This window comes from Mizuhopecten yessoensis, unplaced genomic scaffold (assembly GCF_002113885.1).
Source record: "Mizuhopecten yessoensis strain PY_sf001 unplaced genomic scaffold, ASM211388v2 scaffold4599, whole genome shotgun sequence".
NCBI lineage: Eukaryota > Metazoa > Mollusca > Bivalvia > Pectinida > Pectinidae > Mizuhopecten > Mizuhopecten yessoensis.
In genome coordinates, this window is record NW_018405627.1 from 637864 (window position 1) to 663880 (window position 26017).

The 26017-nt window shown below is 36.4% G+C and overlaps 1 protein-coding gene across 2 annotated transcripts in view; it reads left to right on the forward strand.

Moving 5' to 3' along the window:
• The window catches only part of LOC110449374 (vacuolar protein sorting-associated protein 8 homolog), a 46265-nt gene extending 21112 nt beyond the window's left edge, over window positions 1-25153 (forward strand). For both annotated transcript variants that reach the window (XM_021496218.1, XM_021496219.1), the window contains 30 exons: window positions 2341-2424; window positions 3799-3885; window positions 4110-4220; window positions 4514-4651; window positions 5889-5981; window positions 6261-6307; window positions 7182-7404; window positions 7905-8046; window positions 8987-9029; window positions 9284-9356; window positions 10172-10217; window positions 10796-10869; window positions 11480-11514; window positions 12621-12687; window positions 13079-13171; window positions 13970-14109; window positions 14821-14905; window positions 15424-15522; window positions 16012-16151; window positions 16947-17103; window positions 17615-17704; window positions 18016-18076; window positions 18437-18534; window positions 18801-18882; window positions 19498-19580; window positions 21261-21341; window positions 22419-22588; window positions 23446-23638; window positions 24350-24418; window positions 24623-25153. In XM_021496218.1, coding sequence (XP_021351893.1) covers window positions 2341-2424; window positions 3799-3885; window positions 4110-4220; window positions 4514-4651; window positions 5889-5981; window positions 6261-6307; window positions 7182-7404; window positions 7905-8046; window positions 8987-9029; window positions 9284-9356; window positions 10172-10217; window positions 10796-10869; window positions 11480-11514; window positions 12621-12687; window positions 13079-13171; window positions 13970-14109; window positions 14821-14905; window positions 15424-15522; window positions 16012-16151; window positions 16947-17103; window positions 17615-17704; window positions 18016-18076; window positions 18437-18534; window positions 18801-18882; window positions 19498-19580; window positions 21261-21341; window positions 22419-22588; window positions 23446-23638; window positions 24350-24418; window positions 24623-24751 — 3033 coding nt within the window. In that variant the 3' untranslated portion in view covers window positions 24752-25153. The remainder of the gene's footprint in view (window positions 1-2340; window positions 2425-3798; window positions 3886-4109; window positions 4221-4513; window positions 4652-5888; window positions 5982-6260; window positions 6308-7181; window positions 7405-7904; window positions 8047-8986; window positions 9030-9283; window positions 9357-10171; window positions 10218-10795; window positions 10870-11479; window positions 11515-12620; window positions 12688-13078; window positions 13172-13969; window positions 14110-14820; window positions 14906-15423; window positions 15523-16011; window positions 16152-16946; window positions 17104-17614; window positions 17705-18015; window positions 18077-18436; window positions 18535-18800; window positions 18883-19497; window positions 19581-21260; window positions 21342-22418; window positions 22589-23445; window positions 23639-24349; window positions 24419-24622) is intronic.
• The last annotated feature ends 864 nt before the right edge of the window (window positions 25154-26017 follow it).

Sequence of the window (26017 nt, forward strand, 5' to 3'; positions counted from 1 at the left end):
TAATAACTTGATTGGAATTATAACCTTGAATTGACAGTTTGATACTTTGAAAATTTTGAGCCAGCCCTACCCCCAAGGGCTGTAGGGTGGGGCTCAAAGGAGTCAGTGTGCTAAAATTTCTTCATTTTCCTTGTTAAGAATCAGAGGTGCTAGTTTCAAATCCTTTTTAGTCTGAAATCTGTATGCTAGATATTGAGTAAGGTGGTTTTATTGTTTTTTGTCACTTTGAATAATATTTCTGTTCATGTTAAAAACAAAATCAACTCTCTGTATAAATATATCAGGTGACCGTTAAGGCCCATGGGCCTTTTGTTCAATTTAGCAGGCCTCTGGCGAGCTAAAATGAAAAATTTGTGACGAGTTTCATAAATTTCATATGAAATGAAAACGAGTGTAAGATCCCTTTTATCACATAATTAAGATTTGTGGCATTTATTCGTGTAAAACGACAATTTTCATGCAACCTTTAAATGTAAAAAGCTGCCATTTTGACTCCAGTGCATAAGTGTGTGACGTCATGTACTTGTCCTTGGCGTGACGTCACAATTGAAACAATTGAAACTTACAACCAATCACAGGGCTGATAGGTCATATTATATGGGTAAATATGCAAAAAACATATGACATGGGTGTATTCACTGGATAACACAGTACATTATGTGATAAAACCTTAAAACAGACAACACAGAAAGTGATGACGCGGTAAACAGCAGTGTTTGGCGCAGCATTTGTAATTCTAACTTCTGATTGGTTGGAGTTGCTTGGTGATGCAATTACTGTGCAATGTTGAGTTTTGTGCAGATTTATTTTGTTTTTGTCAGATAAGAATAAATATTCATTTCCTTTGAACTGATAAAATGTTGTCTGGCTTTTAAAATGAAATTATAAGGGATAACCATGATTATTTTTGGGGTAATACAGTATATACCGAAAAAAAGGTTATGCACTTTTGTGCATAATCTGCTTTGCATACTGTATAACCCCAAAAAATAGTCCTGGCTATTCCTTTACATTTTTCATAAGTTTATTGTTTTTTCTCAGATACATTAAAATGTACTTCATATACAACTAACACACGTACAAGAAACAGTTAACCTGTTTATTACTCTTGTTAGCAACATATTTACATACAGTAATACATTTGGCACATCAGGGGCTACTCACTCCAACAATTTTACTGCCATATATTTAATACGCTAGACTCCGGGGGTATTGAGAGAAGCAGCTAGACTCTGAAAATGTCTTCAGAGAAGCACCTACACAGCTCAGAGAAGTAAGCAGCTAGACTCTGAAAATGTCTCCAGAGAAGCGACTAGACTCTGGTTGATGAACACCCCTAGAGAAGCCATGATGAGAGCAGCTAGACTCCTGTGATACAAGAGAAGCCGCATCCCAGAGAAACAGCTAGACTCTGAAAATGTCTCCAGAGAAGCGACTAGGCTCTGGTTGTGAACACCCCTAGAGAAGCCATGATGAGAGCAGCTAGACTCCTGTGATACAAGAGAAGCCGCATCCCAGAGAAACAGCTAGACTCTGAAAATGTCTCCAGAGAAGCGACTAGGCTCTGGTTGTGAACACCCCTAGAGAAGCCATGATGAGAGCAGCTAGACTCCTGTGATACAAGAGAAGCCGCATCCCAGAGAAACAGCTAGACTCTGAAAATGTCTCCAGAGAAGCGACTAGGCTCTGGTTGTGAACACCCCTAGAGAAGCCATGATGAGAGCAGCTAGACTCCTGTGATACAAGAGAAGCCGCATCCCAGAGAAACAGCTAGACTCTGAAAATGTCTCCAGAGAAGCGACTAGGCTCTGGTTGTGAACACCCCTAGAGAAGCCATGATGAGAGCAGCTAGACTCCTGTGATACAAGAGAAGCCGCATCCCAGAGAAACAGCTAGACTCTGAAAATGTCTCCAGAGAAGCGACTAGGCTCTGGTTGTGAACACCCCTAGAGAAGCCATGATGAGAGCAGCTAGACTCCTGTGATACAAGAGAAGCCGCATCCCAGAGAAACAGCTAGACTCTGAAAATGTCTCCAGAGAAGCGACTAGGCTCTGGTTGTGAACACCCCTAGAGAAGCCATGATGAGAGCAGCTAGACTCCTGTGATACAAGAGAAGCCGCATCCCAGAGAAGCAGCTAGACTCCTGTGATACAAGAGAAGCCGCATCCCCACACTAATATAAAACTATGTTGAGATTGGGGGTGAATTCCCCCAGAATTTAAAGCCAAAATTGAATGAATGTGTTATACGAGTATTACACAGGAGTTAGAGCCCCCTTGTACAACATGAGGTATCAAGAGTATGATAATGTGATGACAAAATTTATTCATTTTTTGCAGTGGCTGAATACACGAACACTTGTCGTCATGGATACTACAGAAAAGATGCATGTGATCGACGTGAGATCAGAAGATGAGATCGAGGTTTGTGTTAATTACCATGTTAACTTCAGTCATTGTAAAAAGACTGGGAAAATAGTTGTAAGATTTTCTTGACATTAAAAAGTTTGATTACATTTCACAGTAATTTTAATGAGTTTCACCATATAATGCTTTGAATATTTTTTGGGGGAATTATGAAAAAGCAAGAATGTATCTATATATATATATAATCAATAGCACTTTGTTCTAAGTACCCCCCACAAGAAGTCAAAACCAGGGCTACTGATCATGATAAATAGTCGCGTGTTCTTCTAATAGTGAGCTGCTAAAGGGAAAATACCTCTAGAAAAGTTGGTGATAAGCATTAAGGGGTTTACGACTGTGATATACTCACCTTTCTTGGAAAGACCTCTTCATCCAGTCTTCTGGAATAAAGCTATTAGATGCTTGTGAAAGCAAAGTTCAGGAGAATATTGTACGTAACCATATTGCGGATCATTCACGCAGGCTTAAGTTTTCATGATTTTGATACAAAATCGGAAAATTGAATTCACACGGATTATAATTTCGTAATCTAGATATTTGAAGGAACTAACTATTATATGAGTAATAATAATAATAAATAATAGGTTTTTATATACCGTTTTATCACAACCTAGACTGTTCGTAGGTCGTCTCAAAGCGTTTCACAAATTATTATCCGTGGTTATATATAGGGCCTTTACATCCAGCCAATACCTTTCTCAACTCCCTGGGAAGCATACAGCCGGAGCTGCCATTTCGGCACTAACAGCTAGCATTCAACAATTTTAGCACTGCCCAACCACCTACTCATTTACAGCTGAGTAGGCTGGAACAAGCGGAGTAAAGTATCTTGCTCAAAGATACAACACAGTGCCTTGCCGTGACTTGAACCCGCAAACCCTTGGGTCACGAGCCCAGCGTCCTACCACTAGACTACCGAGTTCATACTCGCTATTTGATTACAACATTACGATTATGAAGTTTATTTGAAGCTCATTTTTACGCTTGTCATATTATTCTGCTGATCATATCTTTGCGATCACATTAATGACCCGCAAAATTGCAGAAATACCTTTCTCTATAGTACTACTACAGAAATACTGACTTCATCCATAAAAAAATATTCCGGTGCAAGTGACATAACAAATGTTTAAAATAAAAATTGGGAAAATAATTGGAACTTTACATAATTAGGCTGGTCCATTATAGAAATTGATCTAGGCAGTTGCCTGAAATGATATACATCTGTACACATACAGTCATTTAATCAGAAACATCTGATAGAATGGTCTGGAATGTATTACTATGTATACTGTATAATAATTGTTTCATAATGATAAAACTTAACAGAAGGGAGTCGGTATAGTGTGTTGAACTCTATTTGATCTACAGGTACTGGATGTGTCCGAGGTACAGATGGTCTACAATACGAGCTTCTTCAAGTCCCTAGCCAATGGTGGAAATGTTAGCCAGGCTTTGGTAAGTAGCTTTTCTTACGATTTCTACAAAACGGGACTCTAATTTCTTGATGCAAGACTGCTTTGTTGGTAAACCTCAACATTTCTTGTTTTTCAACAATTGCGGGTAATTTTGTGTAGGTCTCTAATTTCCTTTCCAAGAGATTTTTGATAAGTTCATTAATTTTATCGTCTTTTTCATTTGAATATCTCATGAATGTCACTGACCAGTAGATTGTGTTGTAGGCCTTTGCTGGTGAACGGGCGTGTTACCAGACATTGGTCAGTCATGGTGGTCAGCTGTTCTTACTCGGAACAAAGACGGTCCATGTATACGCTCTGCGTAACTGGAGAGATGTAAGTATGGACATTTGGTTTTAATACTTGGAGTATTCATACAACATTTGTTTCTGTAAGTTTTCAGAAACAGAATCATTTAAACCAAAAAACCAGCAGGGTTTTAAGGTACTGAAAATCTCATACTTGTTATTTATCCAAAACAAATAAGCAGTTTACTCTTATCACAATTTGAAAAACTTTTTTTTCTTCAAAAATTAAGTTGTGATGTCTTGTAATACTTTATTTATCTTTTTGCTGATAGAATTGATGAGTTTACCTTATGTTTCATTTGATTACATAACTGTTGACAGAGAATAGATGTGTTGGTGAAACAGAACCGATACCAAGACGCCCTAGTGCTCGCCCTGTCCTTCTACGAGGGGAAGGCCAAAGGTGTGGTCGGACTGACCGGGTCTCACCGCAAAAAACAGGAAATGGTGTCTCACCTTGTAAGTATGTATTTAGGTACGGAAGGCAGAGTTCACGGTCACTTCTTCGAGGTCATAGTTCAGTGGTGTTGATGGGGGAATCTCACTGCAGGAAACAAATAGTTGTGTCTCATGATCACTCTGTGAGTGTATAAAGGTTAAAGGTCAAGGTAAAATATACCAGGACTGAAGTGCAAGCTCTGGACTACAGCTGTGGAAATGTCCGTTCCAATACCAAACAGTTACTCTCTTACATTTTAAACACTCTGAAATCAGATATTTTCATTGGGCTAAAATTTGGGATTTCCTGACAAAACACCATTTCGTGGGTACATGACTGTGGATTACGAGTACCCACTCAAACGGAGAATTGCGTTATATCAAAGTTGTAGTTACTTCATGGACCTATGAATTCATGAGTGAAGATTACCCCAAAAATCAATGAAGTTGAAAACCCCAAGAAAATTAGTGATTTCACAGTATGTCATATACGCCATATCTAACGATTTGACATGAGACTCACAAAAATTACTTTAGAAAAAAATTCTTTATGGCGCAAGACAAATTTCTCATGAATTTGAATCGGTCTCAGGAAAAGAAACAAAGTTTGGTCAATCTTAGGGAATTAACAATAGCTACATGGATTCATGTAAAGAAAACAACAAACAACAGGTACAGATCTGAACCGAGGCTGACCACAGGAAAATTTGGCACGTGTAGATTGAGGGGTCCAGATGTATCTGACAGAAACTAAAATGCTGACTATTTTTTTTATTTATTTTTGCGTTATTTCTTTCTAGAACAATGTCAAGCCACATGTAGTTTTTAAGATACGTTATGTAATTCAGTGGACGCGTGAGAGAAGGGCATAATATTCTTGATACATTGTTTATTATTCTCCGAAACAGTGCATTTTTAGCTCTGCTTATAGAACGGTCCAAGTACATTCGTTTATTGTGGAATATTTCTGCGCCACATGTACCGTTTCAACCAGGATACACGAGAGGTCTAGCCACTTAAAGTACATGATCATATTGAGATTAATATTGGATAGGATCACTTGTACTATTTGTTGCCACCATTACTCAAACTACTCACTACTTTTGACCACAGTAGCTGAACTAATTAAGGATGTCCAGTTTAGATTTTAGCGGAATCCTTGAATCTTACTTTAATTGTTAGGTAGTTCCTCATTCCTGATTGGCTGTAAATTAAAAAGCCATTTGTTCATGAATTTGCTTGGTTTCCATGGTAACAGATGCTGGACCTGCTGTTTGATTTTGTTGACCTCTCCATGACAGCGCTGTGTCCCGAACAAGGCAAGATTGAGGAACTGGAGGAGCACTACCAGGTAAGACATTTGTAATAGATCTGACGATGAACTGGAGGAGCACTACCAGGTAAGACATTTGTAATAGATCTGATGATGAACTGGAGGAGCACTACCAGGTAAGACATTTGTAATAGATCTGATGATGATGCATCTTTTGTAATATTTTCATTCTTGATCTGTTTGCAGCTTTACTAATAGGTCACAAACACTGATGTGATCGAACGGGATCCATCTTATTATAAATAATATGTAATATTTAGAACTGAATCTGTTTAATCTGTTTGATTTAATTTACAGGGGATAGTTCCGGTCTGTGTAGATTACTGCCTTCACCTCGACAGAACGTATGTATAAATTATAAACTGTGCACTTGTCTACAAACAAAAATGATCTGTTAACACTTTCACCACTGTAGACCATAATGGACTCATCTAGATCAATGCATGGTAGAGTTTACTAAATTTGCATAGGGGAGAAAGGGTTAAGTAATGGTTTTAAATGGTTATGTCTATACCTATGATATCAATTTCAAACTGATATAAATCATTTACGTGTGCAACAAGATGTCAATCTTCTTAATTGAACCGACTCATATCATTTCATTAATAAAAATAACAATAGAAGTTAAATTCAGTTCCTGAAAATAAGCCATTATGCTTGGCAAGACTTTCACGCTCCTGAAAAATATCAATATTTTGCCATTCTCTGAAATATGTTTGGTATTGAATGGGGGAAGACATTTATCCTATATAAAGTCTTCACAAAAAAGTACGGAGGCACGGAAGTCTAGTGGTAAGACGCCGGGCTCGTGACCGAAGGGTTGCAGGTTCGAGTCATGGCACGGCTCGGTGGTGTATCCTTGAGCAAGATACTTTACTCCGCTTGTTCCAGTCTACTCAGCTGTAAATGAGTACGTGGTTGAGCAGTGCTAGAATTGTACAATGCTAGCTGTTAGCGCCGAAATGCCAGCTCCGGCTGTATGCTCTCCAGGGAGTTGAGAAAGATATTGGCTGGTTGCAAAGGCCCTAAAACCACGGATAATAATTTGTGATGCTTTGAGATGACCTACAAACTAGGTTGTGATAAAGCGGTATATAAGAACCTCAAATTATTATTATTATTACATGAATGTCGGTATTTAAATTCATTGTGCATTAGACATCAGTCATCTGCAAAAACAGTTTTACTATGTCCTTTATAATCACGTTATCTTTACAGCGATATTCTGTTTGGACGGATTTTTGAGAGGTTTTCGGCAGACATGATTGCCCATGGTGTCTTCCTCGAGTGTTTGGAGCCGTACATCCTGGTGGACAAGCTCACCTCGATCCCTCCCACTGTGATGAAGGACTTTGTGGATAACTATGAGGGCAAAGGCATGCTGGAAAATGTTGAAGCATGTATCGTCCACCTCGAAATCACAAGTCTGGACATACACCAGGTACAAATTACTCCTTGTAAAGGGGAGGTAACTTTGTAGATATATATATACCACATCAATGTTAAAAGTCTGAACATACACCTGATAGGTATCCTGACAGGAAATTGAACCACGGATCTGAAAGGCAATAAAAAGTTAGCTGAAGAAGAACCTACATTTAACATTTTGAATGATGCTGACTAATGGGAAAATATTGTAATATCCAGAAGCTAAAATATTACAAGGAGCTATAAATATTTATAATTTATAGTTCTGGTGGAGATGCACTATTCTTTTTCCTGTTACATTTATATACTATGGAGGTGCATTCACTACTTGACATTATTTTGAAAAAATAGTGTAGTTTCGCTTACAAACAGTTTGTGTCCTTCCCTTCAAAGTTATAACATACAACAGACACTGAGTGAAATAACGTGAATAGTGTTGTTATTGATAAAAAGTTGATATTGTCTTCATCAAAGTCTCAAAATCAACAAGCAATGTTTTGTGGGCTGTTGTAGGTGGTGAGTCTGTGTTGGGGACACGGGTTGTATGACGCCATTATCTACGTGTACAACCGAGGGATGAATGACTACACTACACCGTTAGAGGACCTTATCTCCACACTCAGGGCGGCTGTCGACACCGGCAAACAGCTGTCGGGTAAATACAAATCCTCTGTGATCAAATTTTCTCTGAGGTTAAGATAACATGATATTCTTATTTTAAATGCAAAACATTTTAATTTCTCAACGTCATAAAAATATTCTAAACAGAAACTTATTGTGAACTATTTTTGGTCTGGGTTTCATTGGGAAAATTTCCTTGTAGTCCCCAGCATTGAAAACAACAAAAATTTGGGGTCATCTGTCTGTGACAAAATTAATGCTTTCATGAAAATAACTTTTCCAAATATTGGGTTGTGTTTGCATAATGACAATGCTCAGGTTAAAAGATGAGCAGAATTGATGCATATTTAATTAGGTTACAAGAATTTCTTTGAATCTTTGTCAGGCATTCCAGACAATAACTCCTCTGAATATTCATGGGTTTCAGTCATTGTATATATAGGTGTGACAGTATGAAGCCTAAGCTCATAGATTAATAGAATCTTCTCATACCTTGAGGGTGTGACAGAGAAATCTCCAACCCGAGGGGTGATGTTTTTTGGTGGTCTAACCTGAGGCTCTGCCAACAGAAGTCTGTATGTGAAAAAACCCACATGTGGCGTTTGAATATCGCCACACACTTTTAATGATGTCACAATTACCGTTGACACATTTTCATGACATCACGATTGAACACGTGCTAATCGGCAGGAGGCTATCTCCCCCTAGGGGGTTACAAGCTGATCCTTAGCCGGCTAAAACATTTCTTATGTAGTATAGATTTTCACCAAATTTGGTTTATGGTTGTAAAATGGCAATGTCCAGACCTAACGTGAAAAATGAGTGGAATGTCGGCATATTTGATAAAAGGTTTCAGGCAATTTTGCAATTCTGATTTTATTTTCTTTTTTTTTCTCAAGACATAGTAAGATGTAATTATATATACCTTTACATCACGGTGGAGGACTTTAATCATGCGCTTGTGTTCCTTACAGACAATCAGATTAGGCTTGGGAACAAACTGCTTGTGTATATCAGGTAAGTAATTAACAACTCTACAAGATAATATAGTCAAACGTCATTTCAGCCCAATTAATTACACTGGTATTTGTTACACTACAAACTTACACTCGATAACCATTGACATAAAATGTTTTTATTTTTGTCTACAGATTAAAAAACATTTACACTACAGTCGTTTAATGTTGAGTTCAGTGTTGAGGAGTTCTATCGGCTCCTGTACTGGAAACTAACTTTAACTTTAATACTTAGCTTCAAATTTTGTACTACAGTTGCTGTTTGGCAGGCCGAGCCTATCCACTGGGAGATATAGCTGATGACTTCGTGACAGAAGTTAAAGAAAGTGTAAGGAAGCTCTCATAGTGTGTTCGATTGTGAATAATATTTAAACGTTTACATCTTTTATTGATTCACTTTAATATTCAAAAATTGTGTCACTAATGAAGCAAAAATGCCTGTTATGATTGTTTTCATTGAATTAAGAATAAAAGGCTTCAGATTTTCCCACTTTGTTTTATAAAAAATTCACACAATTTTGTGTGAAAAATTACCCTCTTACTTCTGTAAGTTGTAGCAGAAAAATAGTACAAGACCTGATCATGCAAATGAGCTCATAATATGAAAGATTGATGTTTATGCCATCCTCAATACTCTAGAGAAGTTTAACTCACTTAAGGTCTGCACCCCTGGAATATGTCATGACAATATCGCAAGCTGAGTGTGCACCACCTTGTGTATGAGGCAAGAACTCTCGTTTGTTCCTTTGATGTTCTTCAATGGAATCTGTCGGTCGTGTAACTGTAAAACTGACTGGCTTTGAAGTCAGGTATCGCTCCTCTGTAATCTTTAAAGGACAAGTATACGTATTTGCCTAGCGATCAAATAGCAAGCTGTGATCCTTAAATTTTACCATGACATATTCCAAGGGGTGCAGAGAGCGTAAGTGAGCGTAACCCCTGGAGTATCGGGGATGTGTTTATGCTTGTAATTCTACTCTTTAAAAAATAACGAAGATGTTTGTTTCACATTTTTCATAGAAAGAGATTGTTGTGTCATTGAGACTTATGAAATCTAAATTGGAATAGGAAAACTTTACTGCAGTGTTTTTCCTTATTTCTTCTGTCTTTACGTATACTGACCTGTTCTTTTCTCTATTGCAGGTTTACCAGTGTGTCGCCTGTTTACATACAAAACAGTACTCAGATGGTAGGTCTTATACCACAGGCAATGAATTATCTCGTCGTTAGAAGTAGTTTTTCCAGATCAAGACATATTTAAATCCCCTCTTAATTTTTTTAATTCTGCCTAATATATAACCATTACAAATCCCCCTTTTTTAACAGATTTGGAGAAAACATATGTAATAGTTTGACTAAATTAGCTATCAGACGGTATATCGTTCACAAATTAACTGGCAACATACCTATAAATGAAGCTGTTAGTAAGACTGAACTTAGTGTGTTTTACCTGTGTTTTTCTCGTTAACCTGTCCAGATGATGGCCAGCCTATCCTCATCTGAGGACACTGTTAGTAAGGCTTAACTTAGTGTGTTTTACCTGTGTTTTTATCTCGTTAACCTGTCCAGATGAGCCAGCCTATCCTCATCTGAGGACACTGTTAGTAAGGCTTAACTTAGTGTGTTTTACCTGTGTTTTTCTCGTTAACCTGTCCAGAGGATGGCCAGCCTATACTCATCTGAGTACACTGTTAGTGATACTTTACTTAGTGTGTTTTACCTGAGAAAAAGGTTTTACCTGTGTTTTTATCTCGTTAACCTGTCCAGATGAGCCAGCCTATCCTCATCTGAGGACACTGTTACAGTTTGACACTCGAGAGTTCCTCAATGTCCTGGCACTGGTAATAAACGTTATTTATTCTTTAAAGTTAAGTTTTGTTGATTGCAGTGTGTATCTGGGAGTAATGCTTTTAATTTCTTAATATCTTAAACCTAGTTTACATATTGTATCTTGCTGTCAGTCAACTTTTTTTTCTAAAACTCTAAACAATTTTACTGCTGCAGACTAAATATAAATTTAGGTTTCCTGAGAATATAAAAATATTATTAACTTTATTTGTTTTGCAACTATTATGAAATAAGTTATATAATTGACATTAATCACTCTTGTTGGCCTGGATGTTAGTGCCCAGGGGGTTTTAATGTGGGGAGGGAAACCGGAGTACCTGGAGAAAACCCACATGCTTGGGAAGGTGACCCGATACCTTTCTGCGTCTGATCAGGGAATCGAACCCTGGCCGTCTTGATGAAAAGCAAGTGCGTTATCCACTGAACCAACTGACAACCCATGAGAATATCTGCCAAATATTCTCTTATCAGATTCATTTTCATATTTAAGAAATGCAAAACAGAAATATGCATGTATTACTAATAAAATGAAGTTCTGGCGAGGTAAATTTTGAGTGAAGTTTTCATTCACATGAATTTTGACTTTAACTTGATATATTGTAGGCCTTTGAAGAATCAGAATTCAACAGCGACCAAGGGTGAGTTAGTTAGGTTGTATGCACATAATGTCTGCATGTGATGTTTTGACTTAAAGGGACAATTTAGTGAAGTAAGTTTTTTTTATAACCTTGTCACAAAACTCTTCATGATTATATAGTTTGATACTCCTTATGAACAATTCATGTCGAGAAATAGACAATGTTTTCTTGGCGTTTTTAATCAGTAATTGAGAAATCCTTAACTGTACAGCCGTACGTTTTAGCAGCAGCTGTCTGTGAATTTCTAGCTAACAAAAATGTCCAGCCGAGGAGAGAAAGTAACTTCTTGTTTTATTCGCCTAGCCTCTCTGAATACATGTATATGCATATATTTTTAATCAAAATCATCTTCCAACAGCATCCAAAACATCGTTATAAATGAGTGATCTATTTTACGTTTAAACCTATTCATATTGTACTTTCTGCAGTTTGAAATTCTCCCTGCGGCACCATCTCAGTGCGTGCATGCTCTAATCGAAACTGTTCCCTCTTATTTAAATCCAAATGTGAACAGACATATCTGATTAGAGGTATATATTATGATATTTATAATTCTTACTTGCGATGTATTGTGTAAATTCAAGAATGAACTCAAACTCATAACTAACAATGTGTTGTCGGTCGACAGCGTAGTGCTGTACATGTTTACTTCTCACTGAAAGGCCCGGATATTGCGCGTCGTAGCTTTTTTTATCACCAGCTTTCCAAAAAGATGAAACTGACCACACTGGTCGTTGGCTTCAGGTTATGTCATTATCTACTATGTGAACTTTCCTAAGGAGATATATGTTTTCAGTATCGACTTGATTTTCAGGTAATCAAAAAAACTTACATGACTAAATTGTCCCTTTAAGAAACAAACAGACATCAAAGTGATAGGAGAGATATAATGGTATGAAACTAAATACACCTACACAGAAAAAATTGACAGGGTCAATCGCAGTTGACCAGGTATCTCAGTTTGTCAAAGTGGCTGTCCCAAGTTCAAATTCAGGTCTTGCAGTTGCATTTTTCGACTCCATTTACACTCTTGTATCATCAACAATATGTAGTTGACCACTAACAAACATATAGTTGATACACATTTTGATTGTTCTGCTATTTAGGGTACAGAAGAGGCAGAGAATGGTGGATGTCCTGTTACAGGTCATGGTGGAGAGTGTCGGCTTCACGGTAAATTAACCTTATCAAGTTCTGTTTGAGCCACAATAAGGTCCAACAATTTTGGATTTATCTAAAAAAAACTTTTATGTTGCTGTGAAAAAAGAATGCATCCTGTTACGGAATATTGATTTAGGATTGTCCTTCGCGAATTATTGTCTCGCCGACGTATCCAACAGTTATCTGTTTTGTCTAAATAAGAGTTATTTCCCCTGATATTATTTCTGTTCGTCTCCCCTGAATTCAGTGTATTTGTTAGTTGATAACACCTTTTTAACCTCTGCTTTGACTTAATTCTAATAATTCGACTTTAAATATTTACGAGATATATCACCATAAGATATGTGTGTACGATGTTTTTGTGACTGATCTCCCTTCAACTCTGAGTTATCTCCCCTAACAGCCTACACAGGTAGGGATCCTGTTTACCTTCCTGGCCAGACAGATGGCACGCCATGAAAACACCATCGTCGTCAACCGTGTGCTGTTTGATCAGGTTGGTGTCCTGCTTTACTGTAAAACACATACCTGGGGCCTGTTCGTTTATGCGGAACAACCGGTTTGTTCGTTTTTAAATGTAACAATTTCGGGTATAAATCCTGGCGGACCTGCAAATGTTTATGCAGGCCTTGCAAGGCTTTGTCAAGGCTCGCCTGAAAGCAGCATCAGATTATATTACTAGGTCCGACCTTATTTAATAAACGAACAACTGTGGTCTGACCGGTTCAACTGTTAAACGAAATCGGCCCAGGTAACTACAAATCACTGTGTAAGAAGATTAAGTGTATCGTACTATCCTTATCAAACATTTATAAAGGTGTCGCATTAAAAACATTGATTTGAGAAGATGCAATCGCAAATCGAAATATTTCACATTTATTTTAAAGATGCTTGTTAACAGCAAATTATAAAGATCTTGCAACCTCTGTTTTTAACTCTAATCCCTATGAATAAGTCATTCGAAACAATAATGAAACTGAATGAAAATAAAGAGATGTACTGTATTATATTGCAGTGTACTTCACAATGATGCTTTACTTAGAAGTTTTCTAGAATATTTCTTTTAAACAGAGACGTACATGGATTTATATGAAAAGGAAAAAGTTATTTCAGTTTATTCATAGCAACTCTCATAGATATGAGTATTCTCCAACTTTCCTGTGTGATTAAAAACTGTCTGGAAAGACAATTCGTCCATGATAACACTTTTGCTTTGCCTATTGAGTGGTCGTTATAGACAGGTCTGTTGATGACACGTTTTGTTTCCATTGATTTGAGAGTAATGTATCAACAGGTGTTAGAGTTCCTGTCAAACCCGTCTGACGAGTCTCGCCACGAGGAGAGACAACAGGCACTAATGGAACTACTGCATGCTGGGGGACTGCAACAGATTGACGAAGACCGGCTCCTGTATCTTGCCGAAAATGCAAAATTGTGAGTTGGAAGAGAATAGATTTTTTTTTTCTGTGGTTATATAGGAAATGTGAGTGTGCTGCTACAGAAGTTTATACCTGAACTCACATGTGCCAATAGCATGAAAGTTTGTCATGAAAATCGTTTGTATACGAAAAAATGTGAAGGAATATTCCGACAAATATGTATGGTATAAAGAGTATTCAAAAGTATAACCCACAGCTATTGGATTTAAATTATCTCTCTGTTTTGGTTGCTAGAATAGTTTCTTTGAAGTAAGAATTAAGCGGTAAATTTGTTTATAGCATTATGCGGAGGCACAGTAGTCTAGTTGTAGGATGCTGGGCTCGTGACCGAAGGGTTGCGGGTTCGAGTCACGGCACCGCACTGTGTTGTATCTTTGAGCAGGATACTTTACTGCGCTTGTTCCAGTCTACTTAGCTGTAAATGAGTATGTGGTTGGGCAGCGCTAGAATTGTTGAATGCTAGCTGTTAGCGCCTAAATGGCAGCTCCAGCTGTATGCTCCCCAGGAAGTTGAGAAAGATATTGGCCGGTTGCAAAGGCCCTATAACCACGGATAATAATTTGTGAAACGCTGTGAGTTGACCTACGAACTAGGTTGTAATAAAGCGGTATATAAGAACCTCATATTATTATTAATTATTATTAATCAAGTGAAATGGGTTGGACAAAGACGAATGTTAAAACTGCTACATTTCTTTTTGTTCCAGTTATCGAGTCTGTGAGCTCCTTTATGAAAAACAACACAAGTTTGGTAAAATCCTGTCTTGTTACCTAAGGGATTATTCTAGAAAGGTAGGTTTCTAAGGATAAAACTAAAACAGACATTATTTGAAGGATAATCCAAGAAATAAATGTTTTCTTAAAGTTATACCTTTGGAACGAAATTAAATTTCTTCATCAGTGTAACGTTTCTTAAGAGGTAAATAATTCCTAGAGTTCAATTTAAATTTGCATGAATCGCATGTTTTTCAGTTATACAAAAAGATATTTCCTCATTGCTGTTGTTGATGATGTTAAAGAAAATTGTAATAAATGTTATTGATCATGTTCAAGAAAAAACACTTGTTTTTGACAAACATAGGGGCATATCCAGTGGAACGTGTCAAATCCAAACAATTTCAGATTATGCTGGTTTTGTGTACATATAATAATTGCCATGTTTAATACAGAGGCATCTGTTATATAAAGGTTTTCGGATTTCAAAGGGTTCAATGTAAAGAGGTAGTATTGTAATGCTGTTGAAGTAAATCTTGTTTATATTTTTTCTCCAATATTGAATAATTTTAAAATATATCTGTTATCTTTTTCAGTATCACTCGTTCAGCTATATCAACAGTATAGTGAACAGTGAGAGATTTACTGAGCTGGAGAAGGAAGATGTCCGTCAGGAGGCCATGGCTCATCTACAGGTAAGTCATGTGAACATAGCATGGTTCATCTACAGGTAAGTCATGTGAACATAGCATGGCTCATCTACAGGTAAGTCATGTGAACATAGCTTGGCTCATCAACAGGTAAGTTGTGGGGATGAACATCTTCAGGTAAAAAGTGTAGACCCTTGTACCTAAATTTCACAATGATTTAAATAAAGTGATGAAAATGAGTTTTACAGAACTGAAATCAAATTACAAGAAAAAAATAATGATATTTTGTTGTGTAATTCTTTCAGATAGATATTCGTAGACATGTGAAACCCTATAATAGACTTAAACAATGTTAAAGACATGTAATATTTTACATTGCACTAGTTGCAGCAGGAGTTGGTGGATTTAGGCTGTACACTCATTGTTATCTTCGTATCTTCAATACTTTCCATTGTAGAAATTGGTAGCTATAGACTGAAGATTTGGTGTTCTCGTTATGTCTTCAAAACCTCAGTACTTCAATTTTGTTTGTAGGAGTTGGTAGCTATCGACTGTAAACAGGCAGCTCAAATTGTGATAACGGCACTGTCCGGCAATCTGTCCGCTGTGGTCAAAGAACTAAACAACAATCCAGCCGTCCTGTTTGAGTTCCTGCAGGGGGTCATGTCTTACAGGTATGTGATAAAACAGTGATGGCCTACTAGTTAATAATGGTGTCTTGCTAGTAGGTTTGAAAGTATATTAATCCACAGGTTTTATTTGGAAGAAAGTGTATAATTAATGATAGCTTAAATTTACAATATGCTTCAGTACACTAATACCTCTGATTTCTGTTAAAGTCAGGGATATTGGCTATCTTGCACATTTTCTAGATATTATAACTGTAATTTGTGTAAGAGCCCCCCCCCCCCCCCCCCCCCTGAAGACATTTTAATAGCCATCATCTCAGAATCCCTGAGCTTATTATGAATTCTTTTATCATCAATTTTTGTATGTCTTTCAAATGTGTCATCAATTCCTGAGTACCATTCAAATGTGTCATCTATTTCTGAGTACCTTTCAAATGTGTCATCAATTATCATGTACCTGTCAAATGTGTCATCAATACCTGTGTACCTTTCAAATGTGTCATCAATTCATGTGTACCTTTCAAATGTGTCATCAATTATCGTGTACCATTCAAATGTGTCATCAATTCTTGTGTACCTGTCAAATGTGTCATCAATTCCTATGTACCTTTCAAATGTGTCATCAATTCATGTGTACCTGTCAAATATTGTGTCATCAGTTCCTGTGTACCTGTCAAATATTGTGTCATCAATTCTTGCATGTCTTTCAAATGTGTCGTCAATTCCTGTGTAACTATGAAGTGGTAGAGTCTTTTAGTTTCCTGTGTGGAACTCTTTTGGAAATTACGTTAATAGTTCAACAAGGTATCGTGCGTCTTTAATACAAGTTACTATTTACAGAGATTCCATGGGCAGCGCAATCCACCAGGAGAGACAAGTAGTGGTAGAGCCTCATATCTTTGAGCTGTACATCGACCTGATGGCTCAGCATCGTCCTAACGATGTCTACAGCTACATCAAACTCAACGAGGGCTACAGACTGGAACAGACACTAGAGGTAATGTGAATTTCATTATGCAAGAGTTTCGTGGACATGATGTTGAATTTATAAGTACGTTCTGGTGTTGGTTCGGATGTAGTTACACTAGCAATCACTAATAGCTACCACCGACTCAATTAGAATTAATTCCTGTCAACTTTTTGAAATTTCCATGGAGGAGATTCTGCATGCTCAAAATTAAAACACAAATAAAATGAGTGTGTGTATATACCCCATAGAGACAAAATAACCCTTTAAAATTACATATTTTGAGTTGTTCTTTCAGATGAGATCATTAGATCTTAGAATAACGGTATAGTTTAGAAAACTCTCCTACTGAAACTACCAAATTTAAGGGTCCAAAATCGGGAGTCTCCCTCCTTAATAGGGAGAGTTGGCAAGTATGAAAATCTTTTTTCCTAACTGTTAGCAAACCTTTCACAATCAGAACAAAACATTAAACTATTGTTAACAATATGTCGAGTTATTTCAGTGCAAGCTTATAGGATCACATCTTTTTAATGCACAGATATGCAGAAAGCACAAGCTGTCGAATGCAACAGCCTATTTACTGGAGAAGGCAGGAGACATTCAGGGAGCGTTTGGTATTATGTTGGAGGTAGGTAATACTTACTGGTATATTAACGAAGAATAAAAATTGTATCTATTTATGCATATTGTACCAGAAATACCTTTGAAAAATAAAAATAATACAAAAAAAAAAAATTGCTTGCATAGTCATGCTAAAGGTTATAACTCAGAAACCTTCTAAACTGAAGTAATAATCCAATACTTCTATTTCCCACTCTGTGACTCTATTGCGCTTCTTAATTTTGGAAATTTTCTTTTACATATGGCATTCATGATGACTATGAATGCCAACTGAAAGCTGTTAAGTGCCTTAATGGAATTCATTATCTTTCTTTTTAGAATCTACAGACTAAGCTAAAGAACGTAACCGATGTATTACTAGGAGCAACAGTTCAGAAAGGTATGTACAGGATAGTCTAGCGTTGTGTATGCTGTTTTACAGGGAGATGCAGTTTCTGGTGTACAAAGGAAGGTTATTCGACTTTTGATGGATAGCAACTTTGTGTGTTTTTATTGTCACAAAAATATATTCTACATGAAAGAACAAAAATCAGATGTCCAACATATAGCATGTTTGGGAGAATTTTTTTTATTGTTTTTTTCAAAGATATTGAGTTACAAAATATAAATCAAAATTGAATAAATTTGTTTTTGAAAATGTTAAAAATGTGTAAAGAGAATGTCTTTTAAAGAAAGGTGAATGAGATCTGATTTTGACTGTTCAAAAGAGAAATTAATTGTTTCATTGCCATGGTTACAGATGCCATAATGCTGTTCTCTGAGGTGCAGCTTGAGGTAGTGGTCATTGTCCAGCTCTGTCAGAGGAATTCTGGGAAAATGGACGAGGCCCAAAGGGAGGTACGTAATTTCTTGTGCATGTAGTAGTAGATTTGACACCATTATACATAATTATGATCATTGATATTATATGCATGGCATTTGAATTACATGAATTGTCCTTGATATATATATTAGACTTCAAATGGCAATACTTTCTTACTATGAGAAATAAGTGCATTGTATTTAAGTAACTTTCCAGTACTGGAGATGCCATATGGATAACACAGTACATTATGTGATATAACGGAGTTAATATCTTTAATGGTGCTGATTGTCTTTTCTAGTTGCTGTGGTTTCCTCTGTTAGAAACCATGATGTCTCCCCAAAGAAAACTTAAAGATGTACAAAACAAGGAGCTACTAGAAGGTTTGTATTTAAATGAAATCTTTAGAAACTTCTACATGTCACTATAAATCTAAAGAATTAGAAAAAAATTCAGAAGATCTAAAAAGTCTTGTGATCAATAAAACATTGAAATATTTACAAAAATGTTTTGATACTGGGTGCAATGATCGGTACTAAGTGCAATGTTTTGATACTGGGTAAAGTGTTTCGGTACTGGGTGCAATGTTTCGGTACTGGGTGCAATGATCGGTACTGGGTGCAATGTTTCGATACTGGGTAAAGTGTTTCGGTACTGGGTGCAATGTTTCGATACTGGGTAAAGTGTTTCGGTACTGGGTGCAATGTTTCGGTACTGGGTGCAATGTTTCGATACTGGATGCCGAGAGATATACATGTATTACCAGACAAGATGGTGGTCTACATACAGTAGACTTGAGGCAGTCATTAGAGAAAGGATATTTTTTGGGAGAATGGCATTGTAGGAGAGGTGCTTTTAGCAGTAAATTTATATAAAACGTCTTGAATTCCAAATAGAAAAGGAGACATTATCATTGAATGTGAGAAAACGAAAACAGAAGTTTCTTCACTTCACTTAGCTTATAGATCTGACAATTTGTTTCATTGAATGATTTTCAGAATTCAAAGAACCTACACAACATGTGTTGACAAGTATGAGTGAATACATTCAACTCCCAGCGATTTTACAGAAGATTATGCAGGTAAATCGCTCACTCAGTCATAGCTTGATAAATGGACCAGTCGGTCTTGAAACGTTGCGACATGTTTAATACGTACATTGTTTTGTGTAGAAAGTAAAACTTTGATATCAAATTCAGTCTCTTTCTAGTAATGATTTATTAAGTTTATCGGAAAATTTCAAAGGGAAAGTTTCTTAATTTGTGGTGGTCTAGTATAGGATTCTGTCATTTTCAAGAAGAAATCAATTTTATATTAATACAACACCCATATTAATACAATAATGTTTGAAAGTTAAGAATTTCAATACCCTCTTTCAGATGAGAGAGTTACTGGTATATTTGTAGAGGCTATGCCTATACACTTTCCTTTGTCTGTGTTTATTCTTATATCATGTAGGTGTAATGATATGACCTAATAACTGTTCCATCCTTTATAAGCACCCTCTATCAATGTATGTCCCACCTCTTCAACATAAGTTACTTACTCAAAGTGTCGCATTCATTGCTGGAATTTCACACTGATTGTTTGTAAACATATCATAGATTTTGGAGAGTCATTACAATTTTACTTGACAAAATATCTGCCAAAGAAATATCGCATTTGTTTAACTCAAATCCGTACATCTATACACATTATTTTGCTGTAGAAGTTGGAAGGTATAATAATATACCTGGAGAATGTAGATATTGTAAACAGGGTAACTCCCCCTCTGAAGTAGAGGACGAATTTCATTTTCGATCGGTCTGTTCTAAATTCGAAAATTTCTGATTCCGATTTTTTATCAAAAGCTATTATTGGAAAAAAACCCATCTGTGTTTAAAGTCGTTCAGTTATTGAGTGTCCATAATATTAAAGAATTGTGTCTACTAGGAAAATTCATCTAGGAGGCAAACAAATTAAGGGTATTATAATGGAATATGATTGTCTTCATTCTCTGTACATTGTCCATGATTTGTGTATAATATGTATTGTATACTGAGAGACCAATGGCCTAAAGTTCGAAAAAAACTTGAAACTTTAACTTGAAACTTCAAAAAGGAGGCTTATTGTTTATGTTGTTCTAGTATTTAGGAAGATTTTACTGTTATGCTAATTTTCCCGAATTATAAATCTACCAAACTATAAAGTGAATTGTTTGTGGGTGTTTTCTCACGTGGTTAGAAGCTTATTAGATCATGTTCTGGTTCAATTTCCTGTGGACATCCCATGTAAACAACATTATCAATTCTATCAATTCAATATTTAAGTATTTATTTTTGTGGTTCCATAGCAACTAAGCACTGTGTTGTATCTTTGAGCAAGACACTTAACTCTGCTTGTTCCAGTCTACTCAGCTGTAAATGAGTATGTGGTTGGGCAGTGCTAGAATTGTTGAATGCTAGCTGTATGCTCCCCAGGGAGTTGAGAAAGGTATTGGCTGGTTGCAAAGGCCCTATAACCACAGATAATAATTTGTGAACCGTTTTGAGACGACCTATGAACTAGGTTGTGATAAAGCGGTATATAAGAACCTCAAATTATTATTGTTATTAAGAATACCATAAATGTTTATACACAACAAATATTTCATGTTATACAGTATTAATTATTAATTTAAATATCTTCAAATATGATATATAAAGTATTGGAGCAATTTAAAAAAAAATGAAAAAATGATCTTATTATCTGATCTGATTCAATTGATTTGTCTGTAATCACAGGATCCTGCCTATAGCACAGGCAAGTTTGGCGAGGTCAAGGATTTGATACTAGGCATGCTGGAAAAGTATAACTATGAGAAGGTAAATAATTAAGCAACTATTCAACTTTACTATTACTATATAATTATGTATAGGATCTAACATGAGTTTCCATTTCATATGAGATTTATGAAACGAGTCTTAAGAATTTTTCAATTTAGAGAGCCTCTGGCGAGCTAAAATGAAAAATTTGTGATGAGTTGCATAAATTTCATATGAAATGAAAAAGAGTGAAAGATCCTTTTTATAACATAATCAAGTTTGTGGCATTTCTTCGTGTAAAATGACAATTTTCATGCAACCTTGCAGTGTAAAAAGCCGCATATTGACTACAGTGCGTAAGTCTGTGACGTCATGTACTTGTCCTAGGCGTGACGTCACAATTAAAACAATTGAAGCTTACAACCAATCACAGGGCTGATGGTATAGGTCATATTACAGGGATTAATACGCAAAAAAAATATGTCATGGGTATATTCACTGGATAACACAGTACATTATGTGATAAAATTATAGATGTATTATGCAGGTAACATGAGTTATATTACCTGTCTGGATTCAATTTTTCCTGAGATATAGTGTTACAGGGTAATATTCACAGTCAGCAAGAATGACTTATAGCGTGAATTTTTGCAATATCAAAAACTTTCTTGTACAAAGTTTATATTTGTAAATGTAAATGATGCAAGTAACAAGCTATACAATTAAATGCTAATTTTTGTTCAAAATCAAAATTCACTATTGCCATTTCCATGATTTTCTACTAATATTGAAACTTATAATTTTACCCACATTTTGTCAAAACTGTTCATTATTGGTGTTTCGTTATGTTGCAAAATATGAGAAAATTATGTTCGTACAAAAAATCCTACTATACACATTTCTATTATTCTTAACTCATTTAAGGAATCATTTAAAATGGCATTAACTTACTGGTATTAACCCTTTCACCACTGTAGACCATAATGGACTCATCCAGATCAATGCATGGTAGAGTCTACTAAAGTTACATAGGGGTGAAAGGGTTAATGAAGTGCTTCCCTACCTGTTATGTCGTAATAACGAAAAACTTTACAAGACTGCAAATCTTCTGGCTAAAAAGAGAGTGTTGTTTTTCAGACACTAAGAAGAACATGTAAGAATTTATTGAATCATGACATCCATGTTCACCTGCGAAGTCTGACCAGCGTGGCAGCCAAGGGTTTCGTGACAAAGGGAGATAACTGTGATCGGTGCAATAAACCTTTCGTGTCCCAGCAGTCGGATGTGGATCACGTCATTGTGTTCAGGTATATATGTTGATAACGGTAGCCATGTATTGTTTTTTCTGTATCACATAGACTATCGTAGCTAATGTCGTTTGTTATCGAGAACAAACATTTATTACAGGAGTGAGAACTACAGCTGACCTTGACCAGAGCCCAGTTGTTCAAAAGATGATTAGCTTAATCAGTGATTAGCGCAAATTTCAATTTTTGTGTAACTTTAAAAAGCAACCATTGATTTAGTTACCACTTTCCAGATATCAAATATTTACTAGAGTTAATTTACATGTAGATTTTATCTTTTTTTATTAAGGGAATTATGAAATGTTGAAAAATCTCGTTAAATAGTGATTAAACTAACCATATTTTGACGACTGGGCCCAGGTATCAGATTTGGAAAAGATTTCAACTAGGGCAATGACTACAGAATCTTCATATTTGAAAACCATGGAATTTTTTTCAGCATACGTATATTCTTCGCATTACTCTACATTCATGCATTAAGATAATTATACATGTATGTAATATGTGGACAAATGTCCAAAAAATGCAATGGTTTATCATAATATGTGTACATGTTTATGTGAAAACATGAAAATATAGATAGTTTTGGTTAATGTCCTCATCCCAAGTCCCTGACTTTCAAATTTTCATTAGGCTGGATTCCGTAGCTCGACGACTGCTGACATAAAATACTAAAAGTATGAATCAATCATAAAATGAGCTAGGACCCAGTATCTGTCTAATTATGTAATACTTTTTGTTGAAGAAAAGAGGTAGATTTTTGTTTCAAATCAGTTAGATTTTTTTTATTGCTATTACTTTAACTGAAAAACTTGCAAATGTGGTCCACACAATTTCTAACTGAATTCTGCCCACAGGTGTGGCCACGGTTACCACCTGGGATGTCTACGGTCAGTGGGCTCTGTCCACATGCTGGAGGGCGAGGAGTTGTGGGCATGTTATCTGTGTAGTCACTCTAAACGAGGGCAGGTCCACAGCAGTCGTTTCCACCGATCACTCTCCACTGCTACACAGTCGGCACAGCATACCCTCAAGGACAAACCAAAGGAGGTAAGTCATCTTCTCAAGGTCATTGTGGTAGGTCAACATATCAAGGTCAGGCAGGTCATCATCTCAAGGTCAGACATCATCTCAAGGTCAGGAAGGTCATCATCTCAAGGTCAGGGATGTAGGTCATCATCTCAAAGTCATGGAGGTAGGTCAGCATCTCAATGTCAGGGAAGTAGATCATCATCTCAAGGTCAGGGAGGTAAGTAATCTCCTTAAGGTCAGGGAGGTAGGTCATCATCTCAAGGTCAGGAAGGTCATCACCTCAAGGTCCAAGTGGTAAATCGTCTTTTTAAGGTCAAGGAGTTAGATCATTGTCCAAGGTCACAAAGTTGTCATCATCTCATGGTCACAAGAGAAGGTCTTGGTTGCTTTGTTAGACTTAGAGTGGTAGATCACTCAGGAACTGTTTATCATTGTTAGGATCTGATGGCTATAGTTGGCAAGAAGTCACTATTTCAAAGTCATGTCCTGAAGGGCTAGATCATGATTTTAAAGTCTAAGTTGAGAACATGTGCTGCAAGTTCAAGGTCAAACGGAGGACGTAGAGGATTTGATCTCAAAGATAAACTTAAGGTAGTGTATCAAACTCCCAAGGTCAAACAGAAATACATTGGAGATTGTCAACACCTCTGGATCAAAGTTAAGGATGATTACAGCGTTGACAGTTACATATCTGTACCTCCTAACCTTTAATGTCCTTTGATCTTTCAGATGTCCTTGGATCCTCAACATCTACAAGCCATTGATTTTGTACGCCGGTCCATGAGGACTCCATCAAGGGTAAGTAACTCTGTATGTTTTCGTCATTTGTCAGTTTGAATTAAAAGTTTTATCATTATTATATCAAAAACTTTCCGATACAAACTATGGCTGTTGAATTTCTTCAATTGTTTTACTTTTCACATATTGCCATCTTGAGAAATATTTTTTGGTTACTTTTCACAAATTGCCTTTTTTTTTGAAAAAGTTGGCTATGTTTTACAGATTGCCATATTGACGGAGCTGTCAAAACCCGACCAATCATCTCGGGCCAGCAGAGCTGGATCAACTATATTTAACGAAGAGAATTTCCGACTAAAGTTAGCCCCGCCACCTGCAATGGAAGTTTCCTGACAACATGTTTCTTTGATATTCTCATTAACTAGGACATTTCATCATGTCAACTGCAGTGATATTGTCTTTAATTCAGTACTGTTAACCTACATATTTTAGCTGTAAGCTGATTTTATCACTTATCATGGTTTCCCGGTTTCGTATTCAGTACATATTCGGGGGTTTAATTTCGCTGTGCACCCAAATCCCATGAGTCGTGCAAAATATTTTGACAGTCATTATTTAAGGGTTAAACCTCAAAAAACAGGTAAACCGTTTGAAAACACTGATCCTGAGGGTCGTCATCCGCCAGTGATTTCACTCGGAAAGAAAATCAAATGTGCATGTACCTTTGTAGGAGTAAACTATAATCAATTAATCACCCACTATGTACACATAAATATGTTGTGGCCACTTATATGTAAGTGTTTTTTTTAACATGGACTGCCCAGTTGTCCGGTGATAATCTGATTTGATTTCATTTAAGCTTGCATAACAGCGTTGGGTTATAAATATTTTCAACATTTTGTGATAAGGTCCGTAAAAGTGGTTAACATTTTCGATAATTTCGTTGGTGTTTAGAATTCGCGGATTTTAGTCATACCGCGAATATAGCAAAATTAAAAACCCCGCGAAATATAACCGCTATATAGTATTAGTGTGCAAAATGAAGTTTCTGTTTTAGTACTGTAAACTTCTGCATATATGACTGGTGTGCCTAGTCATCAATTCACTATTGTATTAAAAGGGTTTGAGGATGCACTGCTATAATAAGTACATTTACTTATGCAAGTTTACCAAGATCTAAATCAGCGTTGTCTTGTCGTAAAAACACGGACTTACATACAAAGTAGTGATGTGATTGCTAGATGTATTTGTTACGATGGACAAAATCATGGGATTAGTGCATTACCGGATCAATGTTAGCTTGTGTTACCTGGCACATTATCACAGGAATTGTCTTCTTACGAGCTTAGCTGTCACTCTGTTTTTACAGCATAAGCTGGTATGCAGACATTAAAATAAAAAAATTAAATAAAAGTCATAACAGGAACTGTCTTCTTACAAGCTTAACTGTTACAAGGACATTAAAATTAAAAAGAAATTAAATCATCACACGAACAGTGGCTTGTATGAGGACATTGAAATTCTAAAACAAATTGAACCCTTTTACCACTATAGAACATAATGGACTTACCCAGATCAATTTATGGGAGAGTTTATTCAAGCTATATATGGGTGGAATGGTTAATCATGGGCAAAAGACAGAATTTGGTTTGTAAATAT